At 44.2% G+C, this 21,301-nt stretch overlaps 1 protein-coding gene across 1 annotated transcript in view; it reads left to right on the top strand.

Moving 5' to 3' along the window:
- BRINP2 (BMP/retinoic acid inducible neural specific 2) overlaps positions 1-21,301 on the top strand; it is a 92,335-nt gene that overhangs the window by 53,433 nt on the left and 17,601 nt on the right. The window contains exons 4-5 of the mRNA XM_006907788.1: positions 16,914-17,104; positions 18,190-18,398. Coding sequence (XP_006907850.1) covers positions 16,914-17,104; positions 18,190-18,398 — 400 coding nt within the window. The remainder of the gene's footprint in view (positions 1-16,913; positions 17,105-18,189; positions 18,399-21,301) is intronic.

Here is a 21,301-nt window from a genome sequence, read left to right as displayed (position 1 = left end):
TAGAGACAGGTGAGTATGCTCACAAGGAGCTGAGGACAAGTGGGACAGATTTATTACCAACAAGCTGGGCTGGACACGAAGGTTTGGACCTGAGTCCAAGACAAGGATTCCTCACGATCCATTCCTGACTCAACCTAAAGCCAACTGGAGCCCACTGGTCCATTGGACCAATTTGCCCAATCCTAAATGAAGCAACCAGAGAAGGCGTGGCTGGGTACTATAGATGGGCTGGCCAGCTGGCCTCAGATGGCGCCCCACCAAGTGAGCTAAGGATGGCAAGGGAGAGGAAGCGCTCAGAGGGACTGTCCAGGGGAGGGCATGCATGTCCGAGAGACAAGAGACTTTTGTGAGCAGGCGTCTCAATGAGTCAACTCTACGCAGTGCTGACATGTGGAACACAGGACAGCAGGCTGTCACCGAGCTCCTCGATTTCTCCATGGGACAAAAGGAGTAAAGAAGAAACAAACAAACAAACAAACAAACCATGGATCTAAGAGCGCTAATAAGTTGGCCAAAGTTTCTATTTAATTTAAGGAAAGAAAGCAAGAGATCCTCTCTATACTATGAAACATTAATAACATAAACAATAATAGTGCTCATCATATGCCCAAGATTTTACTAAGTAACACACACACACACACACACACACACACACACACACACACACACATCACGTAAGATTATTGTTATACAAGGAAGGTACATATGTTGTCCACACATATTACAGATAAAGATGCACACACACACACACACACACACACATCATGTAAGATTATTGTTATACAAGGAAGGTACACATGTTGTCCACACATATTACAGATAAAGACACTGAGATTTAGAGGCTGTCACATGACTGGTAAGAGAAAGAGCCAGAACTCGACCTATAAAATAGAAGCCAGAACTCGACCTATAAAATAGCAGACTTGATCATTAAGTTATTATTATTGAATCGAGTAAATAATCTGAGCCTGGATTCTGAACGCTCTGAGGAAGATGGTGCCGCCTGGGCTCCCTGCCCCTCCCACCCTCGTTTGGGGCATGCTAGCAGAACTCTGTGATGTGGAAGGTAGGCCTGGAAGGGCTGGAGGGTGGTGCACCCCACTCAACAATCCTGTACTCCTCTGTTCCCACCAGCGTTCCCCATTTACACTTGGACTCTGGGGGACCCTCATGTGGAAGAAGCTACAGATTAATCGATGAATCTCCCTGAAGCGACTCATCCATAGGAAAGTCTGGACGTGTCGGCTCGGCACTGCCAGTGTATTTCTATAAGAGTGTGGGGTAAATTGAATTTCTGTAAATCAGATTCTCTACTGGAGACACTTAAGGCCATTTCCAAAATGCAGCATCTTATTTTCTGCCTGGCGACGGCTTATAACAATTCCGTATTAAGTCCGTCTCTAGCCCCCGACTTAAGGATTACAGAGCTACTGATTTATAAACAAAAATATCTATCTGGAAATGACTTCTATTTCAAAAAAATATTTTCATAAAATCAGAAGAAAGCTTTGGTGCTGCAAATAACCTCTGCTTATTGGGCCACTTTGAATAAACTTGGAGTTTCTTACAAGGACAAGAATGAAATATCCTCTGGCTCATTCCCACTTACTCTTTGCATGCACAGCGTGCTGTGTAATCAGATGAAGCAATGACAGAGGCCCAGGGCTTGGATTCCCAGTGTTAGGGTTTAGCCGTATGGGCGTGGGCAGATTAGGGCTCTTATAGCTGGGGCGAGGTGTGGGGAACACGCAGTCCTCTGGCAGAGGCCCCTCTGCCTGCCGTGCTGTCCCCTCCGTACCCGTGTAATGCTCCCTGGTTCTGCCACCACGCCAGGCTCCCTCATAAGCCCAGAAATGTGCCTCTTTCTTCCTCCACCTGCAAATAACAAACAAGCTCTGGACATCAGAATGAGTCACAGTGAGCAAGAAGTTTCTCTGGCCAGGTAGGAGGCCCTGACGGGGAAGAAGAACGAGGTCGCCAGAACCAAGCCTTCGTTATCAGCCCCAGTGCCGGGGAGAGTTCTCATTGTCCTTGCGTGCCAGGAGAATCTGTGCCTTACCTGGGGACATGCTAGTGACGGAGGAGGGACAGGAAGAAAGACTCTTTGGGGAGTGAGTTCTCCTGGATCCGCGGAGGCATGTAAACACCGAATGCTCCCTTGACATAAGCGACGTAAGTCGGTTTACTAGTAACAGAGGTAAACTTTAGCACAGTAAGCCAGCCTCTCACTCAGCTGGTTCTGTATATGTTCTAAGTTGTGAGTTTGATAAAGACAGCATGGCGAGTCCTTGGATGTCAGCCTCAGACATCTAGAAACTCATGCTCAATGGGACTTGATGGAAGAAATGCGTCTCTAGAGGCTGGTAATACATTCTTTTGCCTTCTGTTACTGCTAAATAAGCACTGTCTATTTCGGGGCCTGCAGGCCAGGAGATTAAATCTGGGAACCATGGGTTTAAGTGGATGGCCTGGGACAAGAGGCCAAAGCTCCGAACACAGTGTCTGGGTGTACAAGGAAGCCCAGTGATGTGGGTGACAGAACAGAACCGAGTGATGCTTGATGCTTGAATCTGCGAATTAGAGGGAAACTTTAAAATCACCTATTTCCTACCCAATGCAGACAACCACTCTCTCTACAAATCCCCAAGAAGGTAGTCAACCAGCCTCGGCTTTCTCGAGCGGTTCTGCATGCTCACCGAAGCCAATTTCCATGCAACAGCCCCAAACACTATCAAGACGTTTCTGGTATCGAATCACGGTCTTTCCTCCCATAATTCCACTTATTGGTCCTGACTTGGCTTTCACTCATTTCGCTGCGATGAGTCTGAATGCCTCCTCTTCACAACGCATCTCCAGATACTCGAGGACAGCGATTATTCTCCCGATTCCTGGACTGGTTAGCACTGCACGCCTCCCCTCCAGAAGCTCCTCGCCCTCTTCCCCCTCCCTGCCCGATCTCTCCCTCAAGCTGTCCTCGTTGCATCTCTCCCACTTCCATCTTTCTTCATCAAGAAAACGTAAGGAATTTAGTTTGGAGTCAGATTTTTTTCCCCTGAACCAATTCTGACTCCTAGGGAGCTCGCTCGCTCGCCCAAGAATTTTGTCACAGATCAATATCGGTTCACTATGCTGGAGTTTCTCGGATGAGGCATTTTTCCTTGCCACAGACACCTCTAACTTCTTGCATTCTGTGCCGTTCTTGACGGTATGTGATGGTGGCTCTGGGTCGCAGGCACGCCTCGGGAAGAGTGGTGGCTCTGCTTTGAAACTGAAGCGTCGACGCTTCGAGACAAGTTGGAAATAAGTGCTGGGCTTCTGGTGAAAGAATACAGCTTTTTTTCCATTTAAGTTAAATGTAGGGGAAGACATTCTAACTTTTGCCTCAGCTTCTCAAAGAATTGCATTCGCCTCCCACTTGATCTGATTTTGTACGCCTAGACTTGGTTTCTGTGGCAAACTCATAGCCAGAAGTGCACTCGTCAGTTTGCTATCACACTTAGTATATCTCCTACCTCCCTTGCTGTGCTTCCCGGTGTGACCAGCCACCTGGCTGCCGGAACTCCCGCCTCCGCCCCATTCCTACTCGCCATTGGAGTCGTGTGGTGTCTATCTCAGAACTGTCTTTCGAATCCGGCCTCTTCCCTCTTCCCCTGGCTTCCTCATTCACCACCGGACTTTCTTCTCTTCTGTAATCCGACCTCTCCAAAGTATTCTGTTTGCTCCTTGATGCCCAAACGATAAAACTCAAATGCTTATTTTTAGACGATAGTCTCTTCCAAACCCACCCATTCACTATTTCGACAAACTCTCAGTGGATACTGACTTGCACCACGGGTTATACCAGTCCTCCCTGTGGACGCTGTTCTCCAGCCTCAGTGACTTGTCTCCGAATTCGCCCAGACACAAAGGCTCCTTTAGAGCCCATGTGGCTTTCCGCGTCCCAGCCTTTCTTCCTGCAAAGCTTTTTCCATGTTCTCTGCCGGCCGAGCTCCTATCACCTTTCAAACCCATAATATCACCTCCCCATGAAGTCGTTTTTGACTCCTGCAAGATAGATGCTTATTCTTTTGCTGAGGGGTCTCCCGAGAGTATATATGGGGCGGGGAGGGGGGTGGGAGGGAAACAGAGAAAGGAAACGAGAAGAGAAAGAGAAAATGAAGAAAGATTAGTGGATAAAGAGGAAAAAAAGATGGGGCAGTCCTACTCTATCAAACTCTTTCTACTGCAATTTCCATACATTAATCAAATTTATTACATAAAATCCACGCAACCGGTCTCCCTAACTGTCGGCTGAGTTAATCTATCCATTGATTTTTAGATATTTCAAAATAAATCCTTAACGGTGACAGGTGCTTTCCCTGTGGAGCACGACTCACACGCCAAGATCCCACGGCATAAAAGTCAGGCCCCAACGCCAACACCATCTCCCATTAGACTCACAGAACGAGAAGAAGACCCCACACGGGGATGATACTGGGCTGGGGAGAAAATGGAGCATGGAATTTTGATCGCGCAGACAATAAAATCAGGTAACTGAAAGAGACCCTTATCTAGACGGGCAATAAAATCAAGAATGAAGGTCATTTTGCCAGGCTGGAACGTGAGATTGACGTGATCGAGGTGGTATTGAGCAGAGTAGGCTAACGGCTAGAACGAATAGTCCCCTCATCTCAATGACAGAATAAACATGTTTTGTTTTGTTTTTAGTTTCTAGTTTCTCACGTTCCATTCCAGTGTAATTTATGGGAAGGTTTAAAGGAGATTGCTTCACGAAATCATTCAGGACCAAGATGCGTTCTGCCTAGTCACTCTGTCATCCCTTAGGGCCTCAGAGCCCCTCTCTGGGTCCTAGTAGACAGGGAAAGTGGGAGAGCGTGAACGATTTCATGGGAGGTCTTATGGGCCTGGGTTCACATCCCATTGGCCGGAAGTCAGTCCCATGGCTACACATAAGTACAGAGGAAGCTGGGAGAGCTGTCTGCGTGTGAGCCTAGGAGGAAAACAGAAACAGTTTAGAGAACGTCTTTCCAGTCTCTGCCAAAAGGGGCACAATACGAGAAGAGGATGAAATCCAAAGCCCTAAATTTAAGTTCAAAATGTCAACTTCACAAATATATAAGGTATAGGAAACCTGGCTGAGCTGAGGAAAAAAAAAAAATCTGGGGTTGGAAAAAAATCTGGAGTTTGATTGACCATAAGATGACTGTTACCAAGAATATTCTTGTCTTTTAAAAAATGAATACAATGTTCAAGTGCATCGGTAAAAGGAATATGTATCGTAGAAAGCTCATAATCTTCATCTGTTGCTTAACTAAGTGTCCTTGACTAAGATACTTAAATTATCTGAGCCTCAGCCAGTCTGGCTACAAAATAATACTAAAGTATGCGGTGTGTATCAGTTAACTACTACTGCAATTATGTATATGAAAACAACCCCACACCTCGGTAGCTTAAAACAATAATCACTTATTCTCATGCATCTGTAAGTTGGCTTGACTAGCTATGCTTCAGGCTGCAGGCCTTCGAGGGAGGTCCGCACTGGGTCTTTACATCAACAATGTTTATTTTGGGGCACAGGCTGAAAGGGCAGCACCTGGGAAAGTAACTCTCATGGTGAGTGCAGAGAAAGAGAGAGAGAGAGAGAGAGAGAGAGAGAGAGAGAGAGAGAGAGAGAGAGAGAGTGAGAGAGAGAGGAATCATGCAATGCCTCTTGAAGATCTTGGCCCAGAACTGGCACACTGTCCTTTCTGTCCATATTCCTTTTTCCAAATCAAAGTCACATAGCCAAGTCCAATATCAATGGAGGAGGAAAATAAGCTCCATCCATACGAGTGAGTGATCCTGCAAAGTCATATGTCAAAGGACATTCTAATATAGACGAGAATGAGGATTCACTTTACCACGCTGACATCTGTAAGATCGTGGTGTGATTAAAAATTATGTAAAGCATCCAGTCCCAAGCCTGGCGACACAGGGGCTCAGAAAAGAAACACTGTAATGATAGTCATAATGATGATGGTAATGATGTATATATTCAGATGTCGTATCCTAGTGTACTCTTAGTGGCTCGGAACACAACTACTGGATTGAATTTAATTTTTGTTTTCATTTTTAAAAAAGAAATGCATTGACTAGCTAGATTGCATGCAGAGAAGGTTGAACGTAAGGGCCTAAGGACCTGAAAACTGTCTCGAAAAAACTAAAAACATGTAGTCTAAAGAAGAGTGGCTCGCATAAAAAGTAATGCACTCAAATATCAGAAGGGCTATCTCACTGCAGAAGGAATAAACTTGTAGAAGAATGGAAGGAATGGCCAGTCTGAGGGAATTCTCTTAGCGTTAAGGAGATGACAGGAAGCCTGTGGACATTTGCTGGGGAGAAGCATAACACGGGCTGCCGGCTTGCTGAGCAGAGACAAGCACAACGGGTGGTGAAAAGCAAACAGAGTCTTTACTGCACAGTTGAACAGAGGAGCTGGGGGGAGCATGCCAGGAGGTCAGGGCAGAGCTGGGGGCTCTGTACCTGGGAAAACCCAGACCTTAGCTCCCTCTTCAGTTCTTCTGGTCTCATAGATTCACTGATCCTCCATCCCAATGTGTCTGTTGTGTTTCACGTTGACTCCACACCACGCTCAGTGCCTCTGAGACCCTGGGCCCCAAAAGGGCAGTGTACGATCGCCCAAACACGGATCTCTTCCTTTTCTTGAAGCTCGAGTACCCCCTCCCCATCGCTCCCAATCAGCCTTAATTAAACTGTTTGAAAGCTGCAGCTTGATTTTAATTAGAGCAAAATTGGGAAGATTAGAATGAAATTGGCCAGTCATTGTTTACGGCCGTTGTCTGAGAACACAGCAGGCTGCTAAATTACCTCCACACCAGGCTTCCTGAATTCTTCCAGACGGTGGGAAGGACAGCGGCACTGGGACATCAGAGGAGGGCTAGCCTCGTGCCTCCTCGAGTTACAGGGGCCAAGATATTATTTAATCGAATGGCTCCTGGATCGAAGCCTTCCTGCCTGGGGATTTCTGCCGGCCACAGTGGTAAATGTGGCAAAGAATTTCCTGGGGAGGATGACAAAGGTGTACAGTAGTCTCTGAGCTTGAGCACAGGTCACACACAAAGGCAGAAAACCATCTGCAGCACTGTCTGGGGCTTCCTCAAACTCTGCCACTGATCAACAGAAACGCAGGCTACTGCTTTCAAGTTTCACTGTCTTCTTCATTTATTAACCCGAGAAAAGTTAATAGTTGAGCAACGATATTTCCTTTCTCTTTTCCAAGCTCCCTGTATAGATAAAATGATGAAAACTGTGTACAAATTTAAAAAAATAATAATCTAAAGGAAAGCTCTACACCAGTGTAAGAGATTATGGTTTTTATTAAAATTTCTTTTTATAGCTCAGCTTAATCATATCTTATTCATTATGGCAGTAAAGGCTCTAATAGCCAAGTACATTAGAGTAATCTGTTGTTGAGACAGAAACTTCCTGATGTGATGTGTCTAGAAATACTGCCTTCTGCACAGGAGCCAAAACGTGATATATCCCTCAGCCTTCTAAATGTCCAGTTAGAGAACATAAAACCATCTTAGCCGAGTTGCTGAGGTAAATAACTGACATCCCTCAATGTGTGTGTTGGTTCTGGCTATTCTCGTTTATATGAGTTTTTCAAGATGAAGGATGTGAGCCCTACGAAAAAGAAAAAAAAACAAACAAACAGTAACATCTTAGCTTGGTGGATGAGACTCTGTGAAGGGAGCAGGAGCCGCAGACGCGAGGCATTTGGGTAGAAAGATAAAGAAAAGGCTTCATTGTGTCTGGAACTCTAGGAAAGTCAGCAGCGCAATACTCAGTGGTATTTACTGAGACCCCAATATCAAATTGGCAAGTCTCAAGCTAGTTGGGGACAGGCACCTCTCCAAAAGAAAGGTGAGTTCTGAGAACAGACCTGTGCATTTATCTAGAACCGGCTGGTATGTGAGAAATACTCCATGGTCACTGGTTGACAGTTTACATAGACACACAGTCAAGTCACAAGGAGAATGACAAGAAAACTATTTGTGTCCTCGGCTTAAGGCCAATCCATCCTTTTTTGTTCTAAAGTTCTTAAATATTTCATTCAATAACCTGTCCTATGTCTTCCTTCATTTTTCAAGGAAAACTGATCATACCTTTTCTTACAAGTATGGTTCATACCAAAACGACTGTTTGGAGAATGACAGCTCGGTCCCATTCAGTATTGCAGTCCCCTCGAACACTAAAGGTTGACGGAAGGTGCCCCCCTAAAGACAGGTTTTTGGAAGTAGGTCAGGAGGGCCACCGAATAGAGAAGGGCGATCAGTATTCTCTACCGTGGCAGCTGGCGCTTTCAGACACGGTTTCCGAAGTGGTGCTTGGGGCCGTGCACTGTGGGCTCCATGGCTGCCCTGAGACTTCTCCTAGATCCTGTTCACCCCGGGCAGCAGGTGATGGCTGGCTGGCTGTGCTGGACGCACGACTGGTTCCCTCCCCAGCGAACCCAGTCTGGAGTTCACCTTAGGAGGAGCAGACGGTCTCCGAGCACTCAGGGGCCACACTCAAACAAGGATAGGATGGTGCCACAGCAGAGGGGTGCGGGTAGAGCTGCACACTCAGGGCACAGGAAAGGCGACTTTCCAAATTACACCCATATCAGTGGCCTTGGAAATGGGCCTGAACGTGCATTAAACACAACACTGGAAGGACATGTCCCTCAGCAACTGGGAGCAGAGCGATCTGGCTGGTAGGGCCTGGGCACGACCACCCACTCTGTCTCTGCCGTGCTCATTACTACCAGGTGTCAGCCTCACTTGAGACCGTTTTTGCTTTGAAACTATGAATGTTTGTTTGTTTGTTTGTTTTTTAAATCTACTCTCTCCCTTAAGGCTGCACAGGGAGGGAGCCTTCACAGGTAATGCCTCTTCATGGGGGCCAGATCAATGTTCTCAGCTTCTAAGCCTGAAAAACGGTGGCTGCTGGAGGCAGCAGCTGGGATGAGGACCCTGGCTGTGCTTGCTGGGAGCACAGGCCCCTCGGGGGCTCTCACTGGCAGGGTTCTTGTTGACGTTGTGTAACGTGAAGGAACACATGGCTGTGGGGGGCTTGGTGGCCTTTATTTACCTCTTTCCAGTTAGGAACACCTTGTGCCATTTAATATTCTCAATGGGACCCTTTTGCTGGAAACTCAGAGCTGGCCCAGGCACAGGGCTCTGCTGGAGCTCCTGCTGCCTCAGGCTTAGCATGGCTGTTCAGTGCTGCCCCTTTGGATTCTGGGAAAATCCCTATATTCATGTATAACCAGAGTATCGTTTATTGACAATCTAGACTATTAGTGTTAAGCAGTTTGGGACAAAGATAACTACAATCACTTCAGAATATAGATATAGAGATATTGAATTAGGTCTAAAATATTCTGAGTATTAGTGTGTACAATGGCTTTAAACGCATTGGATCTTACCCTCCAAATTGGATCGTACCTCTCCTAAACTTTATTTTGTTTTTTAATCATTTTAGGGGTTCGCTAACTGTTTGACAAATACATATTGTCCGTTCTAGGCTAATCTAAGATATGATGGAAAATAAACTAAACTTCTGTTAATTATAATAACTCATTGAAGCACCGTTGACACCTTGTACAGGTAAAGTCCACTGTGGAGAGCTCTGGTCACCCTTTGTCTTAACTGGTGAGCCCTTTGTGGCGTGGCCTCTGCCGTTCTCAGGACATTTTCCATAAGGGCTTCGCCACTGTTTGCTTTCTCAGACTGTCTATTGTATCACAAACACAGTGGGAGAAGATTTCAAGAGAAATGGCTAACGGGAAATGGAGATACTTGATGTCTTAATTGAAACAAAGATGATGGCTTCATTGAAGTGTATGTTAATTAACTGATATATAGAAAATACCCTTTTCCTAGGAAAAAAAGAATCTTGATTATTTTATTACTAAAAAAAAGCTACTAACTTAAAAATGAGAGAAAAACATTTATTCTCTGAATGGCTCAGGCTGCCTTCCAGTCTTGCCTTCTGAGGATTTCCCATGCTGGAAAGAACCAGTTTAATAAATCCTACAAGCATAGTTTTACCACTTTCTCATTTAAACTCCATTCATAGATGTTGCCTGCATGATTCTGATTCAATGAAGGGCCCCGAAGGGCAGTGAAGGAGAAGAAGAAACCTCTGGGTCCCCTCAGAGCCTGAACCTTCCTATAGCCAGCTGAGACCTCATGCCTAATTCTGCCTTGACGCCAGCCTCCCACATCCATTTTCTCCAATGAAATTCATTCTCATTCTCTGTCTCTGTCTCTGTCTCTGTCTCTGTCTCTGTCTCTGTCTCTGTCTCTCTCTCTCTCTCTCTCTCTCTCACACACACACACACACACACACACACGCGCACACACTCTTCTAGTCACAAAACTGTGGTTGCTCCTTTGTATTTCACAGGAAAGGCTGTACGGTGGGTGAGAAAGACTGTGGATCACGGAGCCAGACAGTGCATTTAAATTCCCACTCTGCCACCTACTGGGTGCTACCTACTGGGAAATGAACTTTTCGTGCCTCAATTTCCTCATCCATAAAACGAAGATAATTATATTTTCCCCCTTATGGAGATGTTGTGAATATTACATTGTTGATACTTGTAAGATGGTTGGCATGCCTGGCACATCCTAAGAATTCATTAAATGTTAACCATTATTTTTTATTTACTCATAAAAAGCTTCCTAAGACAGTATTATTCATGTTTCTGAGTCACTTGTTGTTCTGTGTTACGAGTTCCTGAGCAGCCACAGGAGAGTTGGAATCAGGCCTTGACCTCTGATTCCGGCTCTGGCACCCCGTGTGTGGATTTGATTTTTTTTGTGGGTCTTAATTTCTCCTCTTGCAAAGGGGCATACTGAAAAGTTTTGCGTTAGCGTATGTGTTGCACTGTGTTTTGCATACACAATAAATTCACGTTTTGTATAATTAAAAAGATGGAATGTTCCAGGTAATGAAAGTATTTTTTTGTTAGAATATAGTAAACATTTTTAAAGAATTAAAATGCAATAGAATACACTTAACCTAATCTACACAAGGAAAAACAGTGTTACAGAAACATCAGTATGGTACTGACCTGGGTTTTAATTTCAGCTCTGTCACTTACTAACTGTATGACTTAATGCAAGTGACTTTCTTAACCTCCCTGGGTCTCATTGTTGTTATTGTCCCCATCATCCTACTTGCTGTCAAATAGCACTGGGGAAGGATTAGGACATTAGCTTTTTGTTCTGGTTCTGGTACCAACTGGTAGTATTGCTTTATGCAAACCACTTCCGTCTCTGTGTCATGGTTTTCTCATGACATAAGAGGGTTGGAATCGCCCTTCTCAACTGCTGTGCACGCTGGCGCTGGTGGTGCTGCAGACAGATTATAGGTATGTTCATATATTGATCCCACCCCTTGGGACAATTGGACAAGATCTTGGGTAGCAGGACTGCCTGTGCTAGTCTGCTTGGGCCTGAGCCGTCTCATCCATTGATCCCAAGCATCACATGAAGAGAATATTAGATGGACACGAGAATGCAAAAAAAAAGTTGGCAAACGGCACTCAAACGTTACTTAGCTTTCTGAGCTTCAATATCCTCACTCGTTTAAGTAAGATATACTCAAAATTCTTCTTGGTTTGGATCAAATATATAATTTTCCAAGTCTGAGGTTGGAAAATTATAAAAGAAGATGAAGACTAAGAAAAAGAGCAAAACACCGAGATTGTTGCTTCTTTGGGGGGACCCTGGATACCGGGAGTGGGGTAGAGAAATTGTTAGACTCAGTGTAGGGGACTGGAGGGTGTACAGCACAGCAAAGTCTGAGTGAGAGCTCTGTGTTCATTGGGCTGACTCCAGGGTGTGGATGATGGACAGTCACTGGATGTTGTTCGTGTCCATGGAAGATGATGCGGAATCGCCCTTCTCAACTGCTGTGCACGCTGGCGCTGGTGGTGCTGCAGACAGATTATAGGTATGTTCATATATTGATCCCACCCCTTGGGACAATTGGACAAGATCTGGGGTAGCAGGACTGCCTGTGCTAGTCTGCTTGGGCCTGAGCCGTCTCATCCATTGATCCCAAGCATCACATGAAGAGAATATTAGATGGACACGAGAATGCAAAAAAAAAGTTGGCAAACGGCACTCAAACGTTACTTAGCTTTCTGAGCTTCAATATCCTCACTCGTTTAAGTAAGATATACTCAAAATTCTTCTTGGTTTGGATCAAATATATAATTTTCCAAGTCTGAGGTTGGAAAATTATAAAAGAAGATGAAGACTAAGAAAAAGAGCAAAACACCGAGATTGTTGCTTCTTTGGGGGGACCCTGGATACCGGGAGTGGGGTAAAGAAATTGTTAGACTCAGTGTAGGGGACTGGAGGGTGTACAGCACAGCAAAGTCTGAGTGAGAGCTCTGTGTTCATTGGGCTGACTCCAGGGTGTGGATGATGGACAGTCACTGGATGTTGTTCGTGTCCATGGAAGATGATGCAAGAGCCTTGATTTATATATATTAAGAAATGCACAAAATTTTTATAAAATAAATATAATTTTCCCTTTGATATATATACACATTGATGATGTTTTACTTTTACTTCAGATCAATCACTAATTGGTGGTCGCGTCTGAGTATTCTAATCCTATAACTTTTTTAAAAAATCAAGTCATCGATAATTTGCAAGCAACTAAAGGATGAGGAGAACTGCGACATAAAATAAATGACTATTTTAAATTAAAAAATAAATGAGAGAATCTCTCATTCAATCATTCGACAAAAATATATCGGACATCTACTATTATTCTATTGTTACAACTTCTAGTATTGTTCTATTACTGTTGAATAAGACAGAAAAAAAAAATCAATTCTGCCCTCAGAGAGTTTATGTTCTAGAGGGAGATTCAGAGAATTTTAAGCTATCTTATGTCAAGTAGTAATAAATGCTAAAAGATATATATACATAATACAGAGCACAGGGGCAGAAAGGGCGGGGGTGTTCTTTTGGATGGGATGGTTGAGGAAGCTTCTTGTAGCGGGTACTGTTTGACAGTCTTGAATGAAGTGACTGTGCAAGCAGTGTGACCATCAATTTTCATTGTTTAGATTTGATTAAAGTGGGAGTCACATCTATGGTAAGGTGACCTTTTCTCTTCGTGAGGGGCTTTTGCCATTTTAAGAAAATACAAGAAATGGAAGGATGCCTGCCTTTCCCTGCCTCTGGCAATTTACATGACAGAATAGTAATTCTTTGTTAGTTAATAAAGTCTAGCTGTGACCTACAACAAAGCAGGGTGGCTGGATTTGGTGTCAGATTTTAAAGAAATCATCGCCGAGACAAATGTCAAGGAGCTCATCACCTATGTTTTCTTCTGCAGGTTTTATGGTTTCTGGTCTTAAGCTCAAGTCTTTAATCTATTTTGAGTTGACTTTCATGTATTGTGTAAGATAGGGGTCCAGCTTAATTCTTTTGCATGTGGCTACCTAATTTTCCCATTACTATTTTTTGAAGAGTTGTCCTTTCCTCATTGTGTATTCTTGGGTTCCTTTGTCAAAAATTAATTAACCATATTTATCAAGGGCTCTCTATTCTGTTCCATTGATCTATGTTTCTGTATTTATGACAATACCATGCTGTTTTGATCACTATAGCTTTGTAATACATTTTGAAATCAAGACATGTGGGGCCTCTAGGTTTTTTCTTCTTTCTCAAGATCGCATTGGCTATTGGGATCTTTTGTGGTTCTATAAAACTTTTAAGTTTTTTTTTTTTATTTTGTGAAAAAAAACCACCATTGTAATTTCATAGGGATTGCAATGCATCTGTAGATTGTTTTGGGTGATATGAACATTTTGACAATATTAATTCTTCTAATCCATGAGCACAGAATATCTTTCCATTTATTTGTGTGTGTGTGTGTGTGTGTGTGTGTGTGTGTTTCAGTTTCTTTCATCAACGTCTATAATTTTCAGTGTATGGATCTTTCACCTCCTTGGTTAAATTTATTCCTTGGTATTTTATTCTTTTTGATGCAATTATAAATGGGATTGCTTCCTTAGTTTCTCTATCTGATATTTTGTTATTAACTTATAGAACTACAACTAATGTTTGTATATTGATTTTGTATCCTACATTTTTATTGAATTTGTTTATTAGTTCTAAAATTTTTTAGTGGAGTCTTTAGGGTTTTCTATATATAATACCATGTCATCTATGAATCGAGACAATTTTACTTCTTCCTTTTCTATTTATATGTCTTTTATTTCTTTTACTTGCCTAATTTCTCTGGCTAGGAATTCCAGTACTATATTGAATTAAAGTGATCTTAGATAAAAAGCTTTCAGCTTTTCATCATTGACTATGATGTTAGCTATGGGCTTGTCATATGTGGCCTTTATTGTGTTGAAGTATGTTCTCTCTAGACCCACTTAGATGACAGTTCTTTTATTTTATCATAAATGAATATTGAATTTTTTCAAATTCTTTTTCTGCATCTACTTAGATGATCATACGATTTTTATCCTTACTTTTGTTAATGTGGTGTGTCACATAAATTGATTTGTGGATGTTAATCTATCCTTTCATTCCTGGAATAAGTCTCACTTGATCATGGCGTATGATTCTTTTAATGTACTGGTGAATTCTGTTTGCTAATATTTTCTTGAGGACTTTTGCATCTATGTTCATCAGAGATGAACAGATTGGCCTGTAATTTTCTTTTCCTGTGGTGTCCTCGTCTGTTTTTGGCATTTAGAGTAATGCTGGCCCCATAAAATGAGTTTGGAAGTTTTCCCACCAGTTCTATTTTTTTTTAGACAAGTTTTAAGATAGATTTATATTAATGCTTTTTTAAATGTTTGTTAAAATTTACCAGGGAAGTGGTCTGGTCCTGGACTTTTGTTTGTTGAGAGGTTTGGGATTACCGATTCACTGTCCTGACTAGTAATTGGTCTGTTTATATTTTCCATGGTTTCATGAGTCAGTCTTTTTTTTTTTTTTTTTTTTTTAATTTCATGATTCAGTCTTGATAGGTTATATGTTTCTGGGAATTTAATCATTTCTTCCAGGTTGTCCTATTTGTTAGTGTATAAATTTTCATAGTAATCTCTTGTGATCATATGCATTTGTGTGATATCTGTTGTAATGTGTCCTCTTCCATTTTTAATTTTATATTTTGGTTGGATAGTCTAACTAATAATTTTTATTTATCTAATGATATATTTCTCTAATGATCTCTTCGTTGTTTTTTTAGTCTCTACGTCTTTCATTTCTACTCTGATTTTTGTTATTTCCTTCCTTCTACTAACTTTGGGCTTGGTTTATTCTTCTTTTCTAGTTCCTTGAGGTGTAAAGTTAGGTTGTTCATTTAAATCTTTATTTTTTCTTAATGTAGACATTTATTGCTATAAATTTTCCTCTTAGAACTGCTTTTGCTGCATCCCATAAGTTTTAGTATTCATGTTTTCATTTTCATTTGTCTTAAGATTGTTTTTATTTTGCATTTGACCCATTGTTCAGGAGCGTGTTGTTATATTCCATGTATCTGTACATTTTACAGGTTTCTCTTGTAATTGATTTCTAATTTAATAGCATTGTGGTCAGAAAAGATGCATGATTTCAGTCTTTTTAAATTTATTAAGAATTGTTTTGTGGACTAACATGTGATCTATCCTGGAGAACGTTCCACGTGCATGTGAAAAGAATGTGTATTTTGTAGCTGTTGGAGGGAATGTTCTCTGTCTATTAAGTGCATTTAGTTTGACATGTAATTTAAGTCCAATGTTTCTTTGTTAATTTTCTGTCTGGATGGTCTCTCCATCATTTGAAGTCGGGTACTGAAGTCCCCTTTGATTATCGTATTGCTGAGGCCAAAAATTTTGAGAACTGTTATTCTAGACCAAACGTCTGACTTTAAAAATGAGTAACTGAAAATGTTCATCAACAGACAATTGGATAAAGAATTTATGGTTCATATATACAGTGGAATATTGTTCAGCCATTAAAAAAAATGAAATCCTACCATTTGCAACAACACGGATGGACCTGGTGGTTATGACACTGAGTGAAAGAAGTCAGACAGAGAAAGATAAATACCATATGATTTCACTTATATGTGCAATCTAAGGAACAAAAAGAACAAACTAATCAAAAACAGACTCTCAAATATAGTAGACAATTTGGTGACGGACAGAGGGGAGTGGGGTTGAGGGACTGGGAGAATGGGGTGAAGGGTTAAAGAAGTACACATTAGTAGTTGATAGTTGTTCACGGGGATGGGGAGCACGGCAGAGGGAATGTAGTTGGCATTAATATGATGGCTAGGTGGAGGGCCAGGGGAGGGAGGGAGCAATTGGGGGGATCGTTTTATGAACTATATAGATGTCTAACCAATGTACTATATACTTGAAACTAATTAAAATAAATAAATAAATTTTTAAAAAATGGGTAACGGAGGCCGTGACAGGTGTTATGGTTTGTCCACTGAATGGCAGCTGTGACTAGATCAGATCTCCGCAAACCAATGTCCCAACATTTTCACTGTTTGTTTGCTTGTTTGTTTGTTTGTTTCCCTTATTACATACACTACCACCATGAGTATCTTTATCTGAATGAGCTGACTGGCCACTCTCCAATGAGAAAGCTGGTGGCAGTAAGTTCTGATGGAGGCCAGCCGTGATGGGGCTTCTTCACGGCCTGGGAATGAGAGGCCAGGCGGGGCCGACGGGCTTCTGAGGCGGTGGGAGCCTCCGCCGGGAGATGTGGGCTGAGAGGAGGTGGGCGGATGCCAGCGAAGGAAGAACGCGACCTGCTTCGGATTTTATGCCTCCTGCTCCAAAACACGATAAGCTTTTCTCTAGCTCTTGATTTTTCCTCCAGGGAGTTCGCACGTTGGAAAGTGAACAACTTGGCTGTGGAGAGGAAGGACTTCTTCAGTTTGCCACTGCCTCTCGCCCCGGAGTTTATCCGGAACGTCCGCCTCCTGGGGAGGAGGCCCAGCCTGCAGCAGGTCACCGAAAACCTGATCAGAAAGTACGGCACTCACTTCTTACTCTCTGCCACCCTCGGAGGTACGCGCATCAGCATCCTATGCGAACTGGTTGCCAGATCCCTGAAAATAGCTTATAGACACACTAAGTAGAGCTTCGGTCGTCTTCTTGGGTCTTTTGTTTTTCTTGGCCTGTTATTGTCTGATAAGTGTTTTCCTTCCGGTGCCTTTGAGAACGGTATATTGTCTTGACATCCAAACCCACTCCAGAACATTGCTGTTTGCTTAGACGCACCCTCTTGAGAAGGGGGTGTGGGGTAAGGAGGCTGGGGGACAGACAGGTTCCTCCTACTAAGCACCTCCCAGCAGGGGTGCTCCCACTTATCTTTTGACTGAGCCACTTAACCCGAGGCTTCTCTGCATCCCCATATTTGCTGTGGCTACAGTTGTCAGAGCCATGGGCAAAGAAGTCAATGGTTGCTGAGTCCCTGCCTCCCACTTCCTCTTTATAAAGATGGGTAAACAGACAAACCAATTCTAATGATTCTGGGCTGGATGGAGGTGGGGGTGGGGATGGTGCAGCCTGTGGCTAGGACCCAGGGGGAGAATCGGAAGCTCTGAAGGGGCAGAGTTCTCTCAGCCCTGGGAAGAAGAAAGCAGGATTTATTAAAAACATTTAGCTCACCATGGGATGGACAAAAGGGAGCTGTCCAAGGTTGCAGGCCAGCTGCCTGCGTGGTAGGTGCTGCATGTTTGATGGGGCGGCAGGGGGCAGGCTGAGCTTCAAGGCTTTTGCCCTTTCGGAAGGAGCATAAATATCTATGGCAACTTCTCATAAACAACTCGAGAGAAAGAATTTTACCTCTCCCACGGAGGCGGATTGCCTGAGACAGAGATCAATAGAGGATGTTAAACAGATCTACTGGATGGTGGGGGGGACTTACAGGAGCGAGGAAAGGGGGGGACTCTCAGGCATTGGTGCCCGTTATCCTATGGCACAGTCAGATGAGATAGTTTGGCAGGTGGCGTGGGATGGGGAAGAGGTGGTCCGCAGCAGGACCGGGCTCCTTCTCAGCCCCATCTCTCCTGGCCAGAGTTTCACGTTCTGATAGGTAGGGGATCAGGGAGCAGAAGGCCTCATCAATGAACCTACGTTGTTTGCTACAGGAGAAGAGTCCCTGACCATTTTTGTGGATAAGCGGAAACTGAGCCGGAAGACAGAGACAGCGGGAAGTGCCCCCATCGCCAGCGGCAGTGGGAACAGCTCTGCCGTGTCCCTCGAGACCCTGCATCAGCTAGCGGCCTCCTACTTCATCGACAGAGAGAGCACACTGCGCCGGCTGCACCATATCCAGATAGCCACAGGGGCCATCAAGGTAATGGCCTGACAGGTACCGGGAGAGGGGGTGGGGGACAGGCAGAGAGAAACCGAGGGGAAGCCAGAGTCTTAAACAGCTCAGAGTCAGCCAGGCCTGAGTGACTGAAGTGGGGAGGAAGCTTTCTGATGGAGGCACCACCAGCCCGAAACGTGGTCCAGGTCTTTCTCTGCAGCAAATAACCAAGGCGGCACCTGTCCCACGGCCGGCGCCAGCTGAGGGAACACAGTGAAGGCGGACAAGGTTCCCTCTTCTCCAGAGGTTATATTTTAGTGGGGGATGAAGATAACGAGCCAGTAAACATTGACAAAATAATTTCAGATAATGATGTAAATTAAAAACAGAGTCAAAAGGTCCAGATTTCCTGGGGGAGGGAAGGGGGCCGCCAATATTTGCCAGACGAGTCAGGGGAAGGCACTTTGGGCTTTGATTTTGAGGCTGAGATCTGAAATGAAAAGAAGCCAGCTGTATGCAGATCTGAGGGAAGAGAGTTCAGGCAGAGGGAACAGTAAGGGCTAAGGCCCCGAGGCAGGACCCAGCTTGGTGCCTTGGAGGAACACGGAGAAGGCTGTGGTCGTTCCGGAGAGATGGACAAGAAAGGCGCTGGTGCAAGATGAGCTTCAGAAGCAGGCCGGAGCCAGATTACGGGGCCGCGATAAATAATTTTTTAAGAAGTCCAAGTGCCGCGGAAAACAACCAGAGAGTTTTAAGCGGAGGAGTGATGTGATCTTTTATGCTTGAAAAAGATCAATATGACTGTAACTTTAATAACTATAACCTCTTCTCCTTACATCTAGGAGAGTTCTGGGAAAGTTCGTATTGTTTTAGGAAAGAGAAGACTAGTAAAAATATTTGAGGATGCTGAATTATAAAATTCTAAATATAAAGTTAGAGTGGTTAAGTAGAGATCGATCTGTTTTTATACCCTTTTATCGCACTGAAAACTCGAAAGGAAGCTCCGTTCATTTATTTATCATTCAAAAACTATTTGTTGAACACCTATTATGTGTCAGGCACGGTTCTGGGTACTGAGAATCCAAGAGCGAACAAAACAAAAGAAGCCCCTGACTTCCCGAAGCTTAAATTCTAGTGGTGGAGACATAATTAAATAAATACGTAATGTCAGGTGGGATTAACGGTATGAAGAAATAAAGCCAGGGAAAAGGACAGAGCGCGTTTGAGATATGATACTTCAGGGAAGACTTGTCTGAAGGAATGTCATTTAAGCAGAGATCGGAATGGAGGGAGGGAGGGAGCCACATGGCTGTCTCGAGGGAGAGAATTCTAGACAGAGGGAAGAGCACCTGCCCTCAAGTGGGAGTGTGCTGGGTACACGAGGCGGGAACCGTGTGGTATCGCTGGAGAGGGAGCTGATGCTACGAGGCTGCCGCGGCCAGATCGTGAGGGCATCACTGACTGGCGAGTGCTGCAGCGGTCCAGGTGAGAAATAATGCTGGCTCGCTAGGACAGAGCTGGCTGGAAAGACGGACTGAGAGGTTGGCAGATTCGGAATATATTTTGATGATAGAACCTACAGGATTAGCCAATGAACTAGAAGAAAGGAGTCAAGATTGACAGCAAGGTTTTGGGCCTGGGAAACTGGATAACGGTGACTCTACTTACTAAGAAAGAAAATACTGAGGGGCAGGTGGGGAGGTGCAGATCTGAAAGGGGTAAATCAAGAGTTTGGTTTTTGACATACGAACTTGACATTTCTATTAGACATCCAAGTACACGTATCTAACAGGCAGTTGGGTTTCAACGCCAGGATTTCCAGAGAAAGGTCATAATTGGAGATATAAATTCAGCATACAAATACGTACACATGCGTAGTCGGCATCTGAAACTATGAGAAAGGATGCCACGAGATCACTCAAGTGAATGTAGCTGGGAAAGCGGCCTTGGAGCTGAGCTGTGAAGCACATCGACATTCAGAAACAGAGAAGAGGGGCATCTGACAAAGGAGGCTGGGACAGAGCAGAAAGGTGTAAAGAGAGCCAGATTCAGATCTCAAAGTCATGTGACGTGTGTCACAGAAGAAGGAGCAGGCAACTGCGCTAAACGCTGCTGAGCACTAGGACTGAGAACTGACCTCTTTGGCAACACGGAGGCGACTAGTAACCTTGGTAAGAGTAGTTTCAGTGGCGTGAAGGGTCCGAAAAGCTGAATGGAGAAGGTTCAAGAGAGAAAGTAAAGGGAGGGATCAGAGGAGTAGAGACAATGCTCTAGGACCTTGCTGTGAAGGCAAACTGGAAAATGGGTGATGGCTGGAGACCGATGCGCGATGAAGGGAGGTCGTGTTTTTACTTTTCAGACGAGAGAGAATCTACAATATTGGCACACCGATTGCAATGTTTCAGTAGAGGGGGAGAGAGAGATTATTGCAGAAGCAACTGAGCGCATGAGAGAAGTCGATGACCCATGCGTGGTGGAGGGGTAGGTCTCCCAGAGGAGCACAAGCGCTTCGTCTTTTGTAACAGGAGGCGAAAGGACGACACCAGGACGAACGCAGCGGCCCAGCAGGTGTAGCCGTGGGGGCTGCTGGTGTTCTCTTCTGGTCAATCCCATTTCCTCCACGAAACGAGAAGCAAAGTTCTTGGCTAAAACCAAAAGGGCTTCTTGAGAAAGGAACGTCTGAAATGGTCTTTTCAGAGAGTAGGAGTCAGGCACGTCAATCGACCAGATACTGATCCTGGGGTGTTGGGCGGCGCCGAGGGCCCATGTGAGACGCGTGGTCATCATTACAACACGAGCCCGGCCAGCAGGGTCGTGAGCTGTATCAGCTACATTCAGTACTCCAGGCGCAGCCAGGCGCAGAGTAGCTGAAGAGCGGGATGTTACCGAGACGCGTGCGTACGTGGACACACAGTGAACGAAAAAGGAGCGAGGCTGCTGAGAGTGGG

Source organism: Pteropus alecto, unplaced genomic scaffold (genome assembly GCF_000325575.1).
Source record: "Pteropus alecto unplaced genomic scaffold, ASM32557v1 scaffold101, whole genome shotgun sequence".
Taxonomy (NCBI): Eukaryota; Metazoa; Chordata; class Mammalia; order Chiroptera; family Pteropodidae; genus Pteropus; species Pteropus alecto.
Note: the sequence above shows the minus strand (reverse complement) of the source record. Positions and strands in the feature narration are given on the sequence as shown.